This window comes from Podarcis pityusensis (assembly GCF_964106645.2).
Source record: "Podarcis pityusensis genome assembly, chromosome: 3".
Lineage (NCBI taxonomy): Eukaryota > Metazoa > Chordata > Lepidosauria > Squamata > Lacertidae > Podarcis > Podarcis pityusensis.
The window spans coordinates 25,109,783-25,133,920 of NC_138026.1; the positions used below are offsets into that span (position 1 = coordinate 25,109,783).

Sequence of the window (24,138 nt, forward strand, 5' to 3'; positions counted from 1 at the left end):
CCAAATCCCGTGTATGGCAAGGAAAAGGCACAGCTTTTGGGTCTAGTAAAAGCATAAAGAGAAGTCCATACCCTTATGGTATCTGCCCAGGGAAGATCTCCGCAAGAAAGAAGCCAGGATAGCAGCCCCCACTGCAACAGGAGGGGCGTTGCTAATGAGTGATATGCCAACTCGATGCACCCTCAATCCACCTAGTCAGAGACTTTCTGCCCCAGTGATGCCTTCTGGGGAAAAAACACAGAAGGAGGCTTTCTATAAGCCAATGTCCTGCAGGGAAGATCCTGTTCAAGAAAGTCTCCTGCAGCTCTGACTCCTCTCCTAACAACCCGTTCCTCCGTAAAAGTACCAACTGAAATGAATTATGCAGCAGGAGAGCTTACCCTAACTAGACTGTCTGTACACAGCCTTTGCACATCACTGAAGGGCTGCTTCCATGATAACTGACCTTGCATGTGTGATTTACGAATTCTGCAGCCCTCAGCGCTCTCTTCCTGCGACTTTATCACACGATAAACCAGAGAGGAAGTGAAGCATAGTAAAGTGAAACTATAAATAGCAGCAATTATGCTGAAGTAATGAATGTGTGACCAAGCAAAGGTATAATTTCCTTTGTCGTTATTCATGTTATTTTACTGCAGGACAAAAAGGCATTTGCGTTAAGTGCAATTTTCGCAATGATCTACCTAGAAATCAGCATGAAATAAAACAATATCCATCATCAGTATATCCATTATGTACTGTTACTAAGCACAGGAATTTGTACACTTACCCATGTGCAAGTGCAGCGTTACACTTTTAGTTAGCTGTATTCCTAATTGCCATGACTATTAAGCCTGGCTTAGCTTGTTGTCCAAAGGTGGGATCACAGTTAACCTTTCTCCCACTTAACCATGGTCTATAGCCAGAGAACAAACATTGGCTACAGATCATAGAAACATAGAGTTGGAAGGGACCCTAAGGATCATCTAGCCTAACCACCTGCAATGCAGGAATATGAAGCCGTCCCACATAGGGATCGAACCTGCAACCTTGACATTATCAGCACCATGCTCTAACCAACTGAGCTATCCGGGTTAAGGAGAAGAGAGCTTAACCACAGTCCTAGGTTTGGATGACACACTACGTCAAACCTTGGCTTAGCTGCCTCACAGTGTACTAAACTGAATGGGTAGGTACAAAGCAAATGTCAGCCTCTTTATGGGAACCAGTGTATTCACATGGTCCCAGTAGGCCACACTTTGGGCTTGGCCACTATGAACGCTATTTTTTTTTTTAAGATATCAAAAGACAATATTTCTAGAAAGTGATTGGGTCCATATTGGCCGTACTATGCCTGACTGAGTAGTTACATCTGGATTGACAGGATGTGTGTTTTAGCATTGATATACAATAGTAATCTAAATCTGCTGTACGCTTGTTATTCTGATTCATGCTTGTTTTTTTTTTTCTTTTACCCTCATTCAAGTAGAAGGTTTAATGTCTCACACAGTAGATGCAACTCCTTTTAAAACGAAAAACAGTTCAGGTGCTAAAATAATCTACACCAAACACAATACAGCAAGGACAACAAATTACATGCAGAGAAAGTAGATGATTTAGGGGAAATATGACTTTAGGGGTAATGGAACATACGGCAAGTATTTGGGCCGAATAGGAAATGTTCTAATAGGTCACTAAGCAGATTTGAGCACATTGTGTGCAATGGTACTTACTTTTCTTCCCTCCCCCGTTCAGCCCCCTATCCAGCCCTACAATCTGCTTCAGAAACTTGGGGCACCCTATAGAGCAGTGAAGGGACAGGAGGAGCTGCAGAAGGTAGGAAAAGAAAGGGAAGTTTCATCATACCCCGTTATGAGGATTTCACTAGAGTACACCCTTGTACAATGAGGGCCATAGGCTTTGCATTAACCAAAGTGTAGAGGGAACTCAGTAAAGCTGCCTCCTTCTGATATGGATGCAGAAGAAACAACTTTTCCGAGCCCACGCTTAGTAGAATATTTGTCCAGCAAAATATTGCAGACTGAAACTTAACAAGAAGTTCGTACAAAAATGCATAGTGTTGATCAGCACAGGGGAATCTTTTTCAGTCTATGGGACACATTAGCTTTTTGAGAACCTCCTGGTGGGGAAGACAAGGTGGTAATGGGGGTTGGGGTTGGGGCTCTTTCCTTTGTACTTGGCTACTTCGCAGCTGTACAACAACCAGAAGTGCCCAAAAGCACACATATTTCCAACCCCTATTCATGTAAGCAAGAGGCGTTATGGCAGTTCCTCTATGCATCCCAGCCAAGGAATAACACTAGAAGAGGGTAAAGAGAGCAGGAGGGATGGCTTGGAGAGGGAGAATAGCCCAGTGACATTGCCAAGGGCAGAAATGGATTGCTGCATTTGGCTCCCAGGCCTGACAATATATTTTATAACACTTCTTCCAATGGTGGCTTATTTCTATCATGCAAGCAGAAAGTGCTCAGCCTAAAAACTCTGAACTTAATGTTAGCAACTTGCCTTTTTATGTCCTTTTCTAACAATGAAGGTATGTTTCTACAAGCCTTTTCCCTTTCCTTTCATGTTCTATCAATTGATACAATAAAGTGCTAGCTTAACGAAAGCTAACTTCAAAGCGAGAACAATTGTTGCAAAGGATATTAGGGTAGATCACATACAAACAATTACCATTTTGAAAAGCAGGCTTTGAAACAAATTATACGAGGCATGTTTTGATCTTAACAATTTCATAGTACCAAGGTCTAATCTGCCAATTAATGTGCTGTTTTTCATGTTCTTTCTGTGGAATAAACTGGCTTTTTTCATACTGACCTGCATCGCAAAGACCTTAGATGTCTGCATCACTTCTCCAGTTATCGTGAAGCTGAAACCTGACATTTTAAGATATGTATCTGGGCAGTAAACAGTCCTCTTGCAAGATCATGCAACAGCTCTTCTTATTACAACATTTGTGATTTGTGATTTCTCTTTGGCTAAGCTGTGGAAATTCTGGTACCTAGGCTAATGTAACATTAGCTCTGAGGCAAATCAATATTGCTTGGCCTAATTTTGTATGAAATTTTGCTATAGCACAGCATTGGGTCTCTTGTTTCCCCACTTTGACCTTGAATTTCCTTGCGGCATTTTACTGTTTTAAGTTGCATATGGACCATTTAATCAAAGCACCCAAGCTTGCTTATATGTTTGCTCAAAGTAAATGAATGAGCACTTTCATTACATGAATAAAACAAGCCAGAGTTAGAGTTAATGTTAAATATTGACTACAACCATGGTCAAGAACTCAAGGCCTGATGATAAACTATTTGAGAATTCAGCAGTTCCCAGCATAATTTGTTGAGAAGTCAGATATGTACAGTGGTACCTTGGGTTACATACGATTCAGGTTGCATACGTTTCAGGTTATAGACTCCGCTAACCCAGAAATAGTACCTCGGGTTAAGAACTTTGCTTCAGGATGAGAACAGAAATCGTGCTCCAGCGGCAGCAGGAGGCCCCATTAGCCAAAGTGGTGCTTCAGGTTAAGAACAGTTTCAGGTTAAGAACAGACCTCCAGAACAAATTAAGTTCTTAACCCGAGGTACCACTGTATTCTCATCAATGAAGTTTAAGATACCAAGGAATGTTCTGATGAGAAAATATATATTGAACCTCTTTGGACAACAAGATAATGCTGATACTGTCAAATGTGAGGGCTTTTAAGTACATTAGTGTCAAAATTTTGTTGTTTATTGAAATTGCCCAGTTCCTGCTTCACATAGAATGGTAATACCCTTTGCAAAAGACATAATTTATATTTAATTGATTTTGTGCCCTTTGGTCCAAGATATGGTTGTATCTTCAAGGAACACTACGCCTTGTGATCAGATTTTTTTTTAAAAACCCAAACAAACCATAAGAACCAAGCTAGATCAAATCAAGAATCCTGTTTGGAATGCTTCTTTAAGCTTTACAAGCTAGGGCATGAGGGCAATAGCTATTTGCTATAAGTTCCTTCCAATACCTGGCATTAAATTGTGCACTGCCTCCGAAAAATGGGCTGCATTTAACTGCTGGTGGTAATAGCTTTTCCTAGAAATAACATCTTTGAATTGTTTTCAAGTTCTCTGGCTGGATCTTTCACAAGTTTAGAGTATGGTAATGAGAATAGGAAATAATATGATTATAATTGGCAGATGGAAGAGCAGAAGTATCTCCTTTTCTCTTTTTGTTTTTCTTATTATTTATTTTTTGATAGTTTTTTATTAATATTAAATTATATTATTATATGGCTGATAAAAAGATACAAACAGAGAGAACATTGATAAAAGATATCTTTGTGGCAGATAGAATAGAGTTGTTGTTTTTCCTGAATGTGAGGCTGAGAAGGATTGGAGCTGTCTCAGGTGGGAGCTGGGAAGACATAGATCTCTTTGTGAATTGAAGATTAAGATAGAAGGCTGATAGAATATAAAATTTAGTGTTTGTTTGGGTGTGGGTTTTGTTTTTGCTTTGTTTTTGCTTTTCTTCTTTTGCTTTCCTTTCCTTGTTATTATTTTGCTCTCTTTAGATATTAGCTTTGTTTGATTTTTTGATTTGATTTTTTTAAGGCAAAATAATATAATTGCCTGGCGTGCTCTGGTCCATGGGGTCACGAAGAGTCGGACACGACTAAACGACTAAACAACAACAATATAATTAACACTCATATTTTCTCCTTTAGTCCACTTTGATCCTTTGGACATTCACTTTACTAACAGGGAAAATGATTCTCCCTTTGACAGTCAACATGATGCAGCTGTTTCAAGTTCTTGCTCAGCTCCTGCAATCTTTCTTAAATTAAGAAATACCTGAAGAAGTGTGCATGCACACAAAAGCTTATACCCAGAACAAACTTAGTTGGTCTCTAAGGTGCTCCTGGAAAATTTTTAAATTTATTTCAACTGCATCAGACCAACATGGCTACCTACCTGTTTCTTCAACTCAGTTACTCTTACCCAGTGTTATCTTTCTAGAAAAAGAGGTGCTGGAACTCACCATGAACACCTCCCTTGTTCTCTTATAATGACAACGGTGCCAATCTGAAAGGTGCCACCAGCTGAGTTGTGGCTGGGGGGAAAAAGTCCTGCTGCTACAGGATTCTTATCCAGGTTAAGTTACATTAAAATATTTTGCAACCCATTTCAATATTTTCGCGATATGACAGAAATTGAACTGATACAGATGTTTTCCTTGGTCATGGGTTTTAAAAACATATGGCTAAAAACAACGTAGGTGCCAATGAAGGGCCAATGCAATATACTGCCACCAACAGTGGGGTGCGGTGACATTTTTGTAGGGAACAGTTAGGGCTAGAAGCATCAGCTTGCAAAAGCAATTGGGGAGGGGGACGTGAGCATCACGCCTCCCTCCCTAAACCGGGCAGAAACTTCCTGGGCTTTAAGGAGATGTCAGGGCTCTGACAGGAAGCTGGAGCCCTCTTGCTTCCTTCCGAAAGCCGGGCAGGCTTTGAGAAGATGGTGGGAGGGCTCTTGGACCCATCAGAGCATCACACCTCCCTCCCTAAGCCGGGCAGAAGCTTCCTGAGCTTTGGGAAGGTGGTGCCAGGGAACCATTTAGGGGACTAGTCTAGTCCCCGTAGCCCAGTGACCACATGCCACACTGGCCACTAATGAAAAATAAAACAGAGGGGGTGTTTTTACTGGTGGTGGGCAGTAACACTACCCTACAGAGAGTGAAGAATGCTAAAGCCTAGCTCTGAACTGAATTGTAACGACTGTGTATAAATATAGGTCACATTCAAATGGGTTCTATAAGCTTACATTTCTATTGTAGAAATGGCGCTAAGAACAAACCCTTGAAAGTCAGGCCTCGGATCAGATGATTGACCCGAATGTTAATTATTTAAAAGCCCACATAGAGTTATAACAAAAATACAGAAATCCTTATTTCATTTTAATTAATGGTATCAGTGAGTGAAGTGTGAAGATGCCCAGTGTCCCTTTTGGAATTATCATTGTGAGTACTGATGTAGTCTAACTTTTTCATGGCATTTTCCTTAGCACAGTAGGAATATGTGGAAGGAGGAGAAGTCTTGCATAGTAACTCACCCTAATGCAATTTATTTAATTCCTTGTTGGCATGCTGCATTTATCTTAATGATAGCTTTACAACCAGCTTGATAGGTCACTGATTTCAGTATGAAGATATAACACCTTTCTCTTGCTATTTCCTGACCCATAAAATGACTAGCCAGGCCCAGATCCAGTTCAGAATTACCAGGCTGCCCAGCCATTTTACTGTCAGTTCAGATAAATTCTGATTCCGTGCCCCAAGGCACCCTGTGGTGTGAACTGTACTAATATGCTTCACTTAAACACAGTAGGCCTCCTGCTCTTTATAGTTAAATTATGAAAGAACAATTACCTGCTGAAGGCTTTCATTTATCCAAGCTATCTGCATGTCTGAATCCCATACATAATGGCTAGTCAGTTTACATATGAATAGTGCCACACTTACTCATGAAGCATAGAAAAATTTGCACGGGCATGTGCATACATGCAAAAGCTTCTCAAGACTGCAAGAGACTAATTATAATTATATTATTTCCTCTTATTTTAAAAGCACAAGATTGTAGCCTTGGTCCACCATGCACAATAGCTCAAGATGCCTCAAGCATGTGATTCATGCATCTGCTTGGCCTTCACCTCTGTTCATGTATCAAGTAGTTTGACATGACCATATCAGATAGAATGTGAGCCATGGGTACGGGAGCTGGCTTGTGCTTGAGCTGGAGGCCATGCAGTTTCTCTGCTTCATCTCCTTTTTTAGCTATTTCTGGGAGTACATTTTCTTGCCAACACTGCTCTGAACAACTTGCCGCTCAATCTTCATTTGCCACTCAGGCCACTTTTGCAAACCTTTCCACACACACAATCTGGTTACACAGATGTGTAATCCAAACAGATTGATTCTTTCATATACTAGTCATAATCTGCTTAAGAGTTTCCTTAAGTAATCTACCTGCTATTATCTCAACGGCCCTTTAATTTGCCATATAAGGATGAACTGTTACTTTCACCCCCATATTACAGGTGAAACACCTGAGGCTGTAAGACAGCAGGTTGGCAAAGCCCAGGCCACCAAGGAGAGTGTGTAGTGGAGCTGAGATCTGAACATGCAAAGGCTGAGCACAAACGTTATGCTCTCAACTACCATGCTAAATTATATCACATGATCTTCCGGCTCATCTGCACGTAGCACTACAACTGATGTGATGCAGCTCTGAGTTATCTGCCTGTGTAAAATTAGTTTGAAAACTGAAATTAATAATAATAATGCTCAAATCCTGTACCTATCTCTCTTCCTTGCACTGTAGTTCTGCTGTTTTGATATCTTCATCCCTATCCCCCATCCCACCCCACTCACCAGTTATAGTACATGAGGACTAATTTGCAGAGACACCATAAGAAGTAAGGACTAATGGCTGGTATAGCATCCTTGATGGTGTATATATATTTCTTCTTGCTGCAGATCTAATGCATTTGAAGTACTGGCACTCGATGGAGTTAGCACTGGGATACTTCAGTATTGTTCAACCCAGGAGAGTGTTGACTGGCTGAGAGCATTATCAACTAACATCAATGATTTGACACTACAAAATGTATGTTGCTTCCTAGATATTTTTCCCCCTATTTTTTTGTTGTTTGGGTTTTGTTTTTGGTTTTTTTCCTTAGTGATTCAGAATAATTTTTTCCCACCTGCCAGAGATCAGCGTAATATATTGTTATGTGTTTAAAAAGACATTGATTTCAGGAAGGAAAGGGGAAGAAAAAAGGCACACCTTGTCAAATTTGATGATGCCTTGCAAACTCTCCAAACATTCATTGTGATCAGTCACACTTTATAAAAGGGAGAATTAGAAAATAACAGCCTTTTACATTCCAGGAGGGGTGGTGGTCACAGAGTATATCAGTAAGGACCTGCCTTAAGCTTTGCAGTGCTATTAGTCCTGGGAGCTGATGCTTTCACTTCTCACATGAATATTTTTTAAATAACAAGGTGAAACGCTTGTAGATTTAAGAATGTATACTTTTGTAACCGCTGTCCCTATACTCTCTCATGTACTTAGCTTACTCACTGATACTTTTATGAGCATTCATATTTAGGTCCCTAAACAACATACAGTATTTCATTATTCAAAACCTTTTTTAAGAAATAAAAATGCTTAAATCGGCCACTTTTATTTTGAAGAAAAAACAACTTGAAGAAAAAAACAAATGGGACTCTTTTTCTGGCATGTTTCAGATAAGGCCTCATGGTTTCTTCCCCACCCCCACAAATTAGAAGTGTGGATAATTTAACATGTACTTTAGTCCACATGTACTTTAGTCCACATAGGGACGCGGGTGGCGCTGTGGGTAAAACCTCAGCGCCTAGGACTTGCCGATCGCAAGGTCGGCGGTTCGAATCCCCGCAGCGGGGTGCGCTCCCGTCGTTCGGTCCCAGCGCCTGCCAACCTAGCAGTTCGAAAGCACCTCCGGGTGCAAGTAGATAAATAGGGACCGCTTACCAGCGGGAAGGTAAACGGCGTTCTGTGTGCTGTGCTGGCTCGCCAGATGCAGCCTGTCACGCTGGCCACATGACCCGGAAGTGTCTGCGGACAGCGCTGGCTCCCGGCCTTTAGAGTGAGATGAGCGCACAACCCTAGAGTCTGGCAAGACTGGCCCGAATGGGCGGGGTACCTTTACCTTTACCTTTAGTCCACATAAATGCATGGCATTCATAGACATCATCTAGCACTGTGAGAATGTGGCCTTCCTCTGCTTAACCCTTTCCCACAAACAACCCACAGCCCACCTGTCCCTAAGGACCGCTGTGTCAACAGCTTTAAAAATATCTGATTAACTGGAATGTCTACATAGCTATAGATGCATTCATCTCAATAAACAAAAATCACAGCCAATCACTATAGAGGTTTCAAAACTGCAGCTTCTGCTGACTTCAGGTCTCTTCCTTCAGTTGAAAATACTGATTTTGCAAGTAAAGGTGCAAAACCACAATTTTTCTGAGAATCTGTGGATTGAATCCAGACTTCGTCTTCTGTGGATAGAAAGGCTCCTTCCATCCTCAGAAGGCTTTTTATCAGGCAGAGTGATCCCCTTAGAGCCAGACTTTACTCCTGTTGATAAATATAGGGTCGGACCACACCTAACGTACTGTGTCCTGTTCGGGACACCACAATGTAAGAAGGATATTGACAAGCTAGAACATATTCAGAGCAGGACAACCAATATGATCAAGGGTCTAGAAACCAAGCCTTATGAGGAATGGATGAGGGAGTTGGGTATGTTTAGCCTGTATAAGAGGAGGCTGAGAGGAAATATGAAAGCCATATTCAAATATCTAAAATCCTGTGACATGGAAGATGGAGCAAGCTTGTTTTCTCCTGCTCAAGAGGTTAGAACCTGAACCCAGTGGCTTCAAGTTACAAGAAAGGAGATTCTAACTAAAGATCAGGAAGAACTTTCCGATGTTAAGAGCTGTTTGACAATGAAACAGTCTCCTGTGAGAAATGGTGGACTCTCTTTCCTTGGAGGTTTATAAGCAGAGGTTGGATGGCCATCTGTCATGCATGATCTAGTTGAGATTATTGCATTGCAGGGGTTTGGACTAGATGACTACCTTCCAGCTCTGCCATTCCTTGACTTTTGAAGATTCCCTTACCCCTGAAGCTCCCATTCACACTGTTCCAGAAGGTCCCCCAATGCGCCGAAATAATGTTGCACTAATGTGGCAGGAGTAGTGGAGAAGGAGCATAAGGGACTTCCCTTTCCGATCTAGCAGGAGTAAAGTCTGGATCTAACCAAGTGTTTTATGAGCTTTAACTTGATACTTCTTTCATTCTCATGAGATCTTAGCAAGTGCCCTAAAAGATTATTGCATTGACTTCACACAGCTCTATATAGATTTTGACTTTCACCTTCTGGTTTCACAGAATCTGCTACACATATCAACTTAGTTTATTTGATTTTCTCTCCCAAACAGTAAACAGAGAGACTTTATAAAGAAAAGACTATTCCAGGTGTTGCTAACATCCGCTGAGTTTCATGGTGCATCCACACACATGGCAGGGTTTTTTGTGTGTGTGCAGTCTGCTACTAACATTTGTGCAAGGATGTAGCATGGTCCACAGTGCATCTTGTGATCTGTCATTGTAGTGACTACAGATAGGGGAGGATTTAATTCACTCTACAATACAAAACAAAGTTGCCTGTTTCTCACCTTCTGGACTTACCTCCTGGGTTTGGATACAATTGATTGATTGATTGATTGATTGATTGGATTGGATTGGGTTTCCCTGCTACTTTTCATTCAAATGACTCTCAAAGCAGCTTGCAAACAATAACAACAACAGGACAGAACATAACATAACATCACAAATACAGCATAAATCTTATAAAATAACAAATCATGAATAAGACAATTGCAATCTTTAAAACACTATTAAAAAACAGCAACTAAAAAATAAGCTAAACATCACAATGTTCGTATTATATAATTAATACGAGCAAAAGTCATATTATATAATTAACAAATCTATATGGCATTCATAATATAAAAAACAATATTTAGAACATTAACAAACTAGCAACTAAATAGAAAAAAAAAGCTAAGTGCTGTTAAGGTCATGCACACAATCTCCACGCTCCCATGACTCATCATCTTTCACTCTTTTAAGTTCAATAAAATACAGTGGTACCTCGGTTTACGAACTTAATCTGTTCCATAAGTCTGTTCTTAAACCAAAGCCGTTCTTAAACTGAGGTGTGCTTCCCTAAAGAGGCCTCCTGCCGCTGGTGCCCTTCTACCGTTCGGCTTCCGTTCGTAGACCGAGGTAAAGTTCACAAACCGGGACCCTACTTCCGGTTTTGCGGAGTTCATATACCGAATAGTTCTTAAACCGAGGTACCACTGTACACATAAAACCCAATGTTAAGCCAGCTCAGTCAGATGTTGTGCCAACTGGTAGTGGGCCATGGTAGGGCTCTTGGGCCTACTTCCAGTGGTAAGAGGGATGTTAACTCCATGTAGTCTGCCCAGTCACCACTGATGAGGAAGTTACACACATCAGTCTCGATAATCAGGATGTCCATTTCCCACTTGAAGTCCAAGATGAGCCTGTCCCTCCAGGTTCACAAGTTGTGGCTGCACTTGGTGCAGAGGCTGGCCCGGAGGTACAGCAGCACTTCCACGCTCAGGACTCTCTTGCTGTCCTGTAGCCCATCCACCAGAAGTGATTCCAACTTTTTCAGTTGCTCCTTGGCCGACATGGTGGAGGAGGAGGCAGGGCAGCTACTTGAGTGGACACCAGGCAAGAGGGAGAGGCCAAGATAAAGATGTTGAGGGAGCCTCAGCAGGATCCCGGTGGCCTGTATGAGCTCATAGCCAGGGACTTGGGGTTGCGCCTTGGTCTTGGCATCCAGGCCACTTTTCTCACATGGATCCGTAATGGGAAGGGAAAGGCTTAAGCCTCATTCCTTTGCACCTTGATCCCAATCCCACCAATTTTCAGTGGCATCTGTTATGACCTCTTCTCCCTGCTCCTTTTTCTTTTCTTTTCTTTAATTTTTTTTGAAAAGTTTTTATTGTTAAAATAAGGTAAAGGTAAAGGGACCCCTGACCATTAGGTCCAGTCGTGACCGACTCTGGGGTTGCGGCGCTCATCTCGCTTTATTGGCCGAGGGAGCTGGCGTACTGCTTCCGGGTCATGTGGCCAGCATGACTAAGCCGCTTCTGGCGAACCAGAGCAGTGCACGGAAATGCTGTTTACCTTCCTGCCGGAGCAGTACCTATTTATCCACTTGCACTTTGACGTGCTTTCGAACTGCTAGGTTGGCAGGAGCTGGGACCGAACAATGGGCGCTCACCCAGTCGCAGGGATTCGAACCGCGACCTTCTGATTAGCAAGTCCTAGGCCACCCACGTCCCAATTGTTAAAATAATTCAGCATTAATACACACATATTGCGAATATACAAGCATACAAACATACATTTCATACAATCCTTAAAAATATTCAAACATACCTACACTCAGTCCCACAGATAATTCCTTTCCCCATCACCATCCACCACCCCTCACCCCACCTTTGTGTTAGACTTCCAATCTACTCAATTGCAATTTCTTTCCACTTCTATTACTTTCTTTCACACACCTTTAACCTAATTTCATGCTTCTTTTTCTATTACACATTGTTATCCATCTTATTTAGTATTTCAGTATTTAAAACAGAACTTGTTTATTCTAATAGGAGTTCTGATTTTTCAATATGGTTTTGCAAGTATCCTTTAAACACCTTCCAGTCCCTGTCTATCTTCTCTTTCGAGATTCTTCCAATTTCTCCCGTTGTTTTGGATATATTGTAGTACTCCAATAATTTGGCAAGCCACTCCCTGCTCCTTTTTCAGCTCTTCTGGCTTCAGGTTGAGCTCCACACTGAACATGGAAGGTACACAAATGAGACCACATATCTATGAACTTTTCCACAGCACTGCTTGCATACAATTTAGCTAGTATCTGAGTTATACCCAGAGAAGTCATGCCCATTAATATAAGTGTATCTGCTCTGAATGTGACTAAAATTAGATGCAAACCCCTTGCATTTTTATGAAGGTGTCAGAAGAGCTGCATGGAGAAATCACAGTGTTTGCTGAGCTAGTTGAAAATGTGTATAAAAGTGGTGGTGCAATTTGATGTGCTGTCCCTTCCTGCGCAATTTCATAGAAAAAAGGTGGCTGCTCCCATGTACCTAGGGGGCAGCCATATTTTCTTCCTTACAATGTCCCCGCAAGGCCACCAAGGACGTAAAACGGAATAAAAGATTGCTGCCTTTGGAGTGTCAGGGGAGCAGACATCTTTTTTCCTCTAACGGTTACCCAGGAAGGGATAGTACGTCATAACGGCACATCCAGGGCATTTTTTAGATTCATTTTCAATAAGCTCAGCAAGTGCTGGGCTGTCTACCTGCTCCATGGCTGAAAACTGTTGAAAGAAAGTTTGTAGCTCAGTGGTAGAACATCTTCTTTGCATGCAGAAGGTCAAAGGTTGAATACTCCTAGCTAGGGCTAGGAAATAAATAAAAACCCTGTCTGAAACCCTGGGTAGCCATTGCTAATCGATTTAGACAATACTAAACTATATAGATCAGCAGTCTGACTAAGCAAGAGACAGCTTCCTATGTTTATAAAAGAAATGAGAAAAAACGGCCCTCAGGCCGTTTATACTTTAAAATAAATTAAATTACGTTTTTAAAAATTGAATGCCATGAGAAGCGTGTTAAAAAAAAAAAAAATTAGGATCCCACCCCAAAAAACCCTGCATGGAAACAAGGCAGAAGACACATTTAAAACACAAACCAGATCAGTTCTATTCCATTCATCCCTATTTCTTTATTTTCTCATGAAAAGATTTGTACCTTTTTCAAGAAGTGCAAGCTTTCTGTGAATAAATACCCGTGCAATGTCCATCTACTGCCCTCTTTCTCTCCCTTTATAGGACCTATTATTATTATTATTATTATTATTATTATTATTATTATTATTTTAAAAATATGCTAAATGTGTAGCAGATTTCATTTGTTTGCCCCTTTACTGAATTCCTTTTAGTAGATGCTAAGCCAATCAAGAATGTGGCTATATAACAATCGCATATTACGGTTTCCAGAAACACACACATAGTCTATCTCTCCCCCCCCCCCCCGCCCCTTGCTTGGTAGGCTATCTTTTTGCTAACTTTATTGATTCAGCAGTTTGGCACCAAACACCTTAAATGTTTGATGCTGTGGGTTTTTGGGGGTGGGGTGACGTATTCATGCATGCTGTTTATTTCATATGTACATACAGAGAGAAAGTGTGGGATTAATGCCCGAAGAATCTGGCATCTTTTTTAGAGTAGGAGCAGTTGGTTTAGCTCTGAGACTCTACAGCTGCATCTTGCAGAATGGCTAACAGAACGTGGTTCCAGAGGGAATATTTCTGTGACTGACTTGTAAAGTTGAATTTAAGCATGTGTGGTAAGTGGGGCAAAGGCATATGGTGCCTTCCTGCTGCCTGCCAAATTCTGCTGCCACTGATAGTGAAATGTTCCTCCCTTCTTCCTCTTTCCAAGTAAGATTCACTCCACTGTGTATACATATGGTATAGTTAAAAATGTGTGCATGGGTAAGCTTGAACAGGGGAGGAAACATTGCACGTATGCAATATGGTCAGATCTGTGCTAAAATAGGCAAGTATGAAACAGCTTTCGGTGTCAGTTCCACTACAAATATCAGGTCATAATAAAGCTGAGGCTTTTCGCTCTTTTACAGGTACGGGAGTTCCAAACGACCTTCTTCATTTCAGTAGACTCATTGTTTAAATTCCAGAACCAATGAGTGGTTTTGCTGCGCTTATTGAAATGAATGGGGGAAATCCATACATTCCAGAGCTGAATATATAATCATCATCATCATCATCTATTATTTATACCCCGCCTATCTGGCTGAGTTTCCCCAGCCACTCTGGGCGGCTCCCAATCGAGTGTTAAAAACAATACAGCATTAAATATTAAAAACTTCCCTAAATAGGGCTGCCTTCAGATGTCTTTTAAAGATAGGATAGCTGCTTATTTCCTTCACATCTGAAGGGAGGGTGTTCCACAGGGTGGGCACCACTACCGAGAAGGCCCTCTGCCTGGTTCCCTGTAACCTCACTTCTCACAATGAGGGAACCGCCAGAAGGCCCTTGGCGCTGGATCTCAGTGTCCAGGCTGAATGATGGGGGTGGAGACGCTCCTTCAGTTATACAGGACCGAGACCGTTTAGGGCTTTAAAGGTCAGCACCAACACTTTGAATTGTGCTTGGAAACGTACTGGGAGCCAATGAAGATCTCTCAGGACCGGTGTTATGTGGTCCCGGCAGCCACTCCCAGTCACCAGTCTAGCTGTCGCATTCTGGATTAATTGCAGTTTCTGGGTCACCTTCAAAGGTAGCCCCACGTAGAGCGCATTGCAGTAGTCCAAGCGGGAGATAACTAGAGCATGCACCACTCTGGCGAGACAGTCTGCGGGCAGGTAGGGTCTTAGCCTGCGTACCAGATGGAGCTGGTAGACAGTCGCCCTGGACACAGAATTAACCTGTGCCTCCATGGACAGCTGTGAGTCCAAAATGACTCCCAGGCTGCACACCTGGTCCTTCAGGGGCACAGTTACCCCATTCAGGACCAGGGAATCCCCCACACCCGCCCGCCCCCTGTCCCCAAAAACAGTACTTCTGTCTTGTCAGGATTCAACCTCAATCTGTTAGCCGCCATCCATCCTCCAACTGCCTCCATACATTCACACAGGACATTCACTGGTTCTGATTTAAGAGGTAGAGCGAGGTGTCATCTGCGTACTGATGAACACCCAGCCCAAACCCCTGATGATCTCTCCCAGCGGCTTCATATAGATATTAAAAAGCATGGGGGAGAGGACAGAACCCTGTGGCACCCCACAAGTGAGAGCCCACGGGTCTGAACACTCATCCCCCAACACCACTTTCTGGAAATGGCCCAGGAGAAAGGAGCGGAACCACCGTATAACAGTGCCCCCAGCTCCCAGCCCCTCTAGAGGGTCCAGAAGGATGTTATGGTCGATGGTGTCAAAGGCCAGTTTGGTGTGGGTTTTGTTGCTGTTCATTGTTTGTTGTTGTTTTTGCGCTGGAAGTTGCTCATGGGACAGAGTGGAATCTTTCAATGCCCTGCGTATCAACGTGTTTCTGAGATCATTCTGAAAGGAGCAGATTCCACTAGAATACCCGTGAATCCTGCAGTAAGCTCCAAAGCAGGGGTGGGCCAAAATTCACCTGACATCACAGTGACATCAGGCGATGCTGCACTTTGAAGCCCCAATTGTTGGGACTTAAAAGCACAGTGTGGGGCTGTTCAGAACCTCTTTCCCAACAACATTACTCAGCAGCATAAGAGTAGCGCTGGGAAGAAGAAGCAGTTTCCATTAAATGGAAAACACTTCCCTTCTTTTGAGCAAGGCTTGCTCCCTCTGCCCTTAAGTTAATTGGCAGATGGGAATGTTAGAATTCCTGCTCCGTGATTGCAGTCATGGGATTTTTGTCTATCACATGACGGTGTATGCTTTGACTCCACAGGAAGTGACGGAGACAGGATGTTTGTGTTACTGTGTTCCGTGAAGTGGACTATTGTCCTTTGTTCTTTCTCTTTGTTGTCTGATGCTAGAGAGAGAGGGAGCCATTTTGCAGTGCTCTGTGTGTGTTTGTATGTAAAGTAGATTAGCCAAAATGCTGAGTTGCTGAGGTCTGTCATGCAAGCTGCGAAGATTCTGCTGATTCCTAAGTTTGCCGATGTCTGTTGGCATCGGTCACTATGATGTTCGGGCAGAAGAAAGCTTTTGAAGCTCCCAAACAAAAGACCAGGAGGGAGAGAACATGCCAGTTGGGCATGTGTCTCTGCCAGGGTCCTACTCGAGTGCAGGACGAGCTCCTGACAGAGAGTGCACCTTGCTGAAGCAAAGGAACAACGCTATGCTCCCAACTGCTCCTTTGATGCCCCACACTTACCAGCCCCATCCCTGGTGTCATGTATGCCATCAGGCATAGGGCAGGTAGCAGTGGCTTCCCCAAAACAGCCCCACAGGCCAAATGGGGAGGCCTGGAGGGTGAAGTATGGACCATGTTATTGGAGGTTCCCCCTCTCTTGCTCTAAAGGGACAGGTTGACTTGAAAACAAACATGAAAAAGCAACTCTGCCCCCTTTTCTCATCTCCACTCTAAAGTCATATGAGCCAGGGAGAAGGCTTACCCAGGGTATATAAAGAGAGGCTAGCTAAGCTTCAGAAGGCTGGGAAGCTTCCCAGAGCCAGACACACAACCCGTCCTCTGAAGGCTGAAGCTGCAATAGCACTTTCTGGAGACTGCACAGCCTCTCCCTTGAAACTGTGGGGTTTTTTACAAGCCTATCCTGGAGCTTGCACCTCTTAATACCACTTGCATGTCGAGGTCCCCCAAGCCACCCCTAAATAAATCACAATTCACACATAATTTTTGTTTAAGGTTTTTGGCATAATTTTGGCCACAACTTTATTAAAATACATAAATGTGAGTGGTTGCTTAGGCATTGGTTCCGACTATCTGTCCCCAGCCCCAGGACAGAACTGACTTTCGGATTCCAGCGAAAGCCAATAAGGGAAAACAATATTGAGGAGAGAATGGAGATGGGCACCAGACCCTCACCTCTCCCCGCATGCTCCCAGGGGCTTGCGCAGCCCAGGCCCCATTCAGGGGTACGGATGAAAGAATGGCAAGCCCCTGGATTCCTTTAACGAAATTCCCTTGCAGCAGCAGCATTGGAGGGGCAGGCACCACCAATCCTTACCCCTCCACCAACCAATTTTTTAACCAATGCCTAACCGCAACCTTACAAGTTGTGACAATTTGCTACGCAGTAGGCAAAAACCAAATGGCACCAGCCAATCAGCCAAATGGACACAATTCCTACAAGGCCCCTGCCCCCAAAGCAGATGACCCCCATGACAGACATAACAAGATCAATGCAATAGCCCTAGATTAGGGAGAGTGGGCAGGTGATCCGATGCACACAGCAAAAGAGCCCAGTCAGTGCTGTGTGACTTGATTTTATAACCTTTGGTCCGTCCCCCTAAATGGCAACACCAAAATTTGCCCAGTAACCCAACCACCCAGTCACTGCGGATGGTCATCCATACTAACCCACCCAGCAACAGAGGGGTGGCCTGTCAGACCCCACCGCAACACGTGCTCTATATGAAGGAGAACACGCTTTATATGAATAGCAATAGTGAGATGAAGAGTATTTATCATTGCTATGTGCCAGTGAGCTTAAAGGGCCAGAAGCAACCCAAATATTTCTTTATAACTAGCAACAATTGTAAATTTATCTTAATTCGTTGTTACACACACCCAGCAGCTTGGCTTTCTGTTTTAGGAAGAGTGCCATCAAACTGCACTTATTTTTCATGATTAGATGAATTGCAGTCTGATCCTAAACATGTTTGCACAAAAACAAGTCCCTTAAATTTTCAATGAGCCTTTGTGCCAGGTGAGCACGTTCAGGGCTGCAGCCGTAATCTTTTTAAGAAGGTGCTTTGGTTTCTGTGCTCATCAATTATTTACATATCTCCATAAATAATTCAGTAACTGGAGTGAGAAGAGGGTGGGGGGGGGGAGAGATTTCTAAAAATATACTTTTAGCATATGTTTAAGGCGGGGGTTGTCCCCATTCAAAAAGTTTTATCTTTCCAACATACTGAACATTAGCTCATTTTATTTCCACTGGGCCTTTGTGAACTTGAAACGCCAACTGGGTTGCCTCTTTGTATCTGAAAAACATCCAGCCATCTTTGTTGTTGTTGTTGTTGTTGTTGTTTTTTAAGGATAAAGTCTGCAGCAGATATGGGAGAGGCGGGGCCTGCCACTAATGTAGCAAAAAATCAATAGGTGGGAAAGCTGTTTTAAAAAGCTGCACCGAGTTGAATCCAAACCTGTTTTTGAACTAAAAAGTTCTTCCTCCAGGGGAATTGCTCTACAGTTAGACAGATATGAAAACCACATCTTCTAGTTTAGTTTGCTATTCATAAAGGAACTGTCTCCAAGCTCGTCTGAGGTCATTGTATTGACTGTAACTTTGCATGCCAGCCATCTTGGGAATGATAAATTTGTGGCCACAGAACAACTGAGTAAACATAAGGACTAGGAAGAGCAATATCTATTTTTTAAAAAAATCAAGAAGAGTTCTAGATGGCTTGTTTCTAGCACTTTAATAATAAAGAGCTTTAGAAAGCTCTTTATGCATGCCTTTTATCTAAGTTTTTCCATGCACAATCACCATATTGTATATAATTTGCTTTCACGTGTTTCTGAAATAAAATACAATACATTAAGATTTCTTCTGAACACAATATGCTGCTATGAGAGAAAGATGAGAGGCAGGAGAGGGTGCTAAGCACCAGAAAAATATACTATTGACTATATCCAGCTTTCCCCTCCGGTGTAGATTTTTACAGAGTCTACGCTGTAGGGAGCAATTGTATTTGTATTTGGCAATGTTATTCTCTAATTTGTGCATATTATGGTAGTATTCTCCACTGCTGATAGGATTTTTATTGCCAAGTAAGCAGTTCCAAACCAAAGACTGAGTTTATATATACTTTTATAAAAAATATATAAATTGCATTTTGTGTTGTTGTTTTTTAAAAATGTCACCATGACTTTCTAAGTTCCTCACCATTTACCCCTAAATCTTAAAAGGACTGAATTTTGGGAACCCTCTAGATGTGGGCTTGCCCCGCAGACTCCTGATCCTAGCGCTTTACAACAAATAGGCAGATCCAGAATTAAATGGTCCCCTTATGTTAATAACAATTTTGGTATTTGGACACAATCAATGGAAGGTCAACTCCTCTGGGCTGATCTGACTTCCAACGACACTGAAGAGACCTCCCCAATTGACCATTATAACACATTAATCCGAAAACTCCAACCGTTATTGTCAAGACCCAGAAGATCTAACCAAAATGACTCCCCTACCAACAAAAAATGGTTTGACCATGAATGCACTCAGGCAAAACTTATACTCAGGGAATGCTTTAAGGTCTTCCAGCAAAATCCTAACCCTATCACTAAATTGGAGTTACAACTTAAAAAAAAGAACTACAAAGAGTTATTAAAAACCAAAAAAAGAACCGCAGACTCTCTCATCTGGCAGGCCCTCATAAAAGCGTCAATAGAAAAAGACAATTCCAACTTCTGGAAAATTATCTCCAGTCAAACCAAAGCTCCTAATGAGGGCACAATAATCCCTGCAAATTCATGGGAAGAGCACTATAAAGTGCTGTTTAGGGAACATCGTCCTTCTGCGCCGCTTAACATCCCCTTAGATAATGATACACCATGGCCCCCAACATCTGAAACTGAAATCACTTCGCTAATTCTACAAATGAAATCTGGCAAAGCCCCAGGAAGTGATTTCATTGTCGCTGAACTTCTGAAAGCGCAAATAAACTGGTGGGCCCCGGTCCTTGCAAATCTATTTTCATATATAGATAAGACAACTGAAATCCCTAAAGATTGGGGACTAGCTATAATTGTTCCCATATTTAAAAAGGGCAACCCCTCTGATCCATCTAATTATAGACCAATTAGTCTCCTGAATGTGATCTGTAAACTTTATACAAAACATCTATGCCTAAAATTATGGGAATGGTTAGATCATAATAACTTGCTAGAAATTGAACAAGCAGGGTTTACATCCGGACGTTCCACCATTGATCACTGCTTAGCGTTAGATTACTTTGTCTATAAGTATGCGAAATATTGGAAAAAGTCATTATATGCGGCCTTTGTGGACCTAAAGGCAGCATTTGATTCTGTATCCAGGAGCAGGCTCTGGGCCAAATTGGCCAATATGGGTATTAACAGAAGGTTATTACTTCTGATGATTAAGCTTCATGAGAACAATACCCTCCAGATAAGACTTGCACAGGACGGCAGACTCTCTAGAGAAATCCCAGTCCAAAGAGGAGTTAGACAAGGATGCCTATTAGCCCCATTCCTATTTAACATCTATGTTAACTCCCTGGTCACATGCTGCCGTGAAATTGAAACCCACCCCCCTGTGTTCTCTAATGGCAGAAAAGTACCAATTTTAATGTATGCGGATGACGCTGTTCTTCTCTCTCAAACCAAAGTGGGTCTGAAACGTGCCTTAGGAAAGTTTAGTGACCAATGTAACACTGAACTGTTAACAATTAACTTTGCCAAAACCAAAATTGTACATTTTAACCGCTCCTTCAGGAAGGATAATTGGAGCGTAAAGGGAAACGCCATTGAACAGACTAAGACCTTCCAATACTTAGGCATTACTTTCTCTTATAATGCCAAATTCTCAACACACTTGACCACATCAGCTATATCAGCAGAAAGAAGTGCAAATGCTATCCTTAGATTATTCAGAAGGAAAGGAGCTGGCTTCCTCCCGATGGCCCTAACAGTCTTTCAGGCAAAATCTTTAGCCCAACTTCTATATGGCTCTCAAATTAGCCCCTCTGCCAACCTTAAGACCCTTGAAACAGTACAATCTAAATTCTTAAGATCATTATTTGCTACCCCTAAGTGTACACCTAATGCAGTCTTAAGGCAAGAGGCAGGACTGCCCAGAGTGGAATTAAAAGTCTGGGAACAAGCAATATCCCTCTGGCTGAAAATCCATTACAATCCTAAGGGTCTATTACCTTGCTTCCTGGCCGCAGTTCCCTATCCTCCTTGGCTTATGCAAATAACTAACAAGATCAAACAAATTGGCCTAAACCCTGAAAATCTTTTTATTGGAACTCTGAACAAGGCAAAAGCTACTATCACTCGGAGACTTTATGATATCGAATTACAACAAGAAGGCGCCCTACTCCCAGAGACGTATAGATGTTTAAAAGCTTGGCCTAATTTTGCAGCTGCCCCTTACTTAACTAACATCACTAACGAAGCCTATAGATGGGCTTTCTCTAGAGCCCGCTTTGAGACAATGCCCTCAGCAGTGCTGTACGGCAAATTCACGCGGGTTCCAATGCATGCGCGTCTCTGCCCTTGTATGTCTAATAAGGTAGAATCTGTCACACACATTCTTCTATCTTGCGAATTCTATAGTGAAGAACGAGTTCAACTTATTTTACCGCTTCTATCAAAATTTATACCCCTTCAATATTATTTGGAATCCTCCCCTGAAATTCTTCGAAAATACCTCCTGGAAGATTCCTCAAGCTCAATATCATATGAGGTGGCTAAATTTTGCACTTTAGTAATTAAGAAGCGTAAATCTCTTCTGTTGAATGGCACACTGCGAAGTTCCCTTGTGTAACCTTTTTTCTTTTCTGAAGTTGTTGCTGATTTCTTGTTGTCTGATCTTGTGGTGTTTAGTGTCACTGGCTTTGGCCGCAATAAACTTGAAACTTGCTTGAGTTCCTCACAAGAAACTGAAACATTGACCTTAAATAACCATTAAAATACAGCGATATACATCTGCAATCACTGGCCTTTGCAAATGAGGATAATTTGTAGAACATTATCCCCTTACGTATGTGATGTTGGTTATAAATTGCTTGAAAGGCTCTTGAATTCTGGTAAAATTAATGCCAAACTGTACATGACACAGGAGATCAATGATCGGAACTCTCAAGGCTGTGTAATAGTAGTAGTAGTAGTAGTAGTAGTAGTAATAAAAAATAAGTCATTGCAGCCCTTGTGGTTTGGGATCAGCAGTGCTGAGAGAGTGCTAAACACTTTCCCCTTACTACAACTACCCAAGCCATTATCCCATACTGGTGAAAAGGGGCAGATACAATATTAATTCAAACAGTGTCAACAACAGCTTCTGGCAGGGTGGATTTTGATCTGGGGAAAGGTGCAGTTGGAAAAGGTTTAGACCCCCCCCTTCCCCAGTGCTGCTGCCCTGATCCAATTGTTCCCCTTCCCATGGCTAATTTCAAGTCTCTTAAAATAAATTGTATTTTAGGCCTTAGTCATATAGTGAAATCATCATCATCCAGTTTTTGCTGCCCAGCAGAGGGCAATTCACACAACTGATGTGAAAAAGCCAGGAGTGGCTTGTTTAAAGAGATTAAGAGATCACTTTCTTCATGTGTATATATATGTGTATTCCAGCACATAGCCTCGTCATTGCATACCACTTCATGTTGCTGCCAATAACGTCCCTTACTCGTAAGACGTTTGAGAATGAATTAGTGGCATACCATCCAGAAAGTTGCTGTGGGATTCATACATTGCTATCCTATGTAGATTTCCCTGGAAATCAGTTTCACTGGGACTTAATACTGAGTAAACATTATTTATCAAGGTTTCTATACTGCCTCTCTTCAACAGTACCAGGGCAATATAACAACATCACATTAAATACAGTAAAATACATCACAATCTGCAGTAGACCATCCAGATGCTATCCAGACTCAGAATTAACAACCCGCAAAGCTCATAGGACAGGTATCATGTGTTCATGGGGATATTCATTGTAATGGCTTCTCTGCAGTGTCCTGTGATGAACTGAGTGTCTGTACTTTGTCAAAACGAGGTTAATGTGCATCAGTTACCCCATTTCTGAAATAAGAGGTAGGCTTGGAACTCTGACTGTAAGATGAAGCAGTCTATCTCCAGTCCATATCAGTCTCACAAGTTTTCATTCATAAGTCCGTTCTATCAGTTTTTGCATTATATGCAATATTTTTTAAAAACAACAGGATTTTTTTTATTTAAACAGGTGTTTTCTCAGAAAATCTGCATTTGTAAATTTATTTAATCCTAAAATACTTGTTTTAATATGTGTTTTATCAAAATAATAATGATCAAACTAACCAAGTACTGCATTGCTAAATTTGAAAAAGTGCTAAATACAAAGGTCAACTACATTCAGATCCGCACATTAGTACAGGTTAGTTCATATTGGAATTTGCAAATAAAAATGAATTCCTTAAGCTACCCTAGTAATAGGTAGATTCTGTAGCAGTTCTAATGGTTGTGCAGCAGCAAATCTTTTTTTACATGCAACTATCTAGTGTGAGGTATAAAACAGCCCTTCTGTGAATGGAAGGTGCCCTTTTAGATGCAGAAGGGCAGTTTTGGATTTTACCTGCCAGTTCAGGTGCTCCAAGATTCTTTTCCGCAATAGCCTCAACGTGCAAGGCTTTTAACTAACTGGGTGATCAGTGATGGCTGCTTTTATTACTCTGGTCCAACTGTACTGCGTTTTAGACTGCTTCTCTTGTTAGAGTACTGTTGTTTATATTATATTTTATGTGATTGCTTAATTGTAGACTGCTTTGGCTATTTTAATAGAAAAGTGATGTATAAATATTTAAAACACAATAAATATATAAAAAGCTGTGCAAGCATTTTTATGAAAGTGATTGTTCATACTTGGCAGTATGTCCAGTGGTCCCCATAGTACAGTACAGGTTTTACTTATTTCGAGAGGGACCCCTGAAGGCAGAAAAATTTTAAGGATCTGATTCAAAGTGTGTTTAATGTTCCACATCACTGAAATCAATAGGACATTTTTTTCCTTG

At 41.8% G+C, this 24,138-nt stretch overlaps 1 protein-coding gene across 4 annotated transcripts in view; it reads left to right on the forward strand.

Moving 5' to 3' along the window:
• The window catches only part of SNTG2 (syntrophin gamma 2), a 217,319-nt gene that overhangs the window by 152,994 nt on the left and 40,187 nt on the right, over positions 1-24,138 (forward strand). For all 4 annotated transcript variants that reach the window (XM_080999175.1, XM_080999174.1, XM_080999173.1 and 1 more), the window contains exon 10: positions 7,516-7,645. In XM_080999175.1, the coding sequence (XP_080855301.1) occupies positions 7,516-7,645 (130 nt within the window). The remainder of the gene's footprint in view (positions 1-7,515; positions 7,646-24,138) is intronic.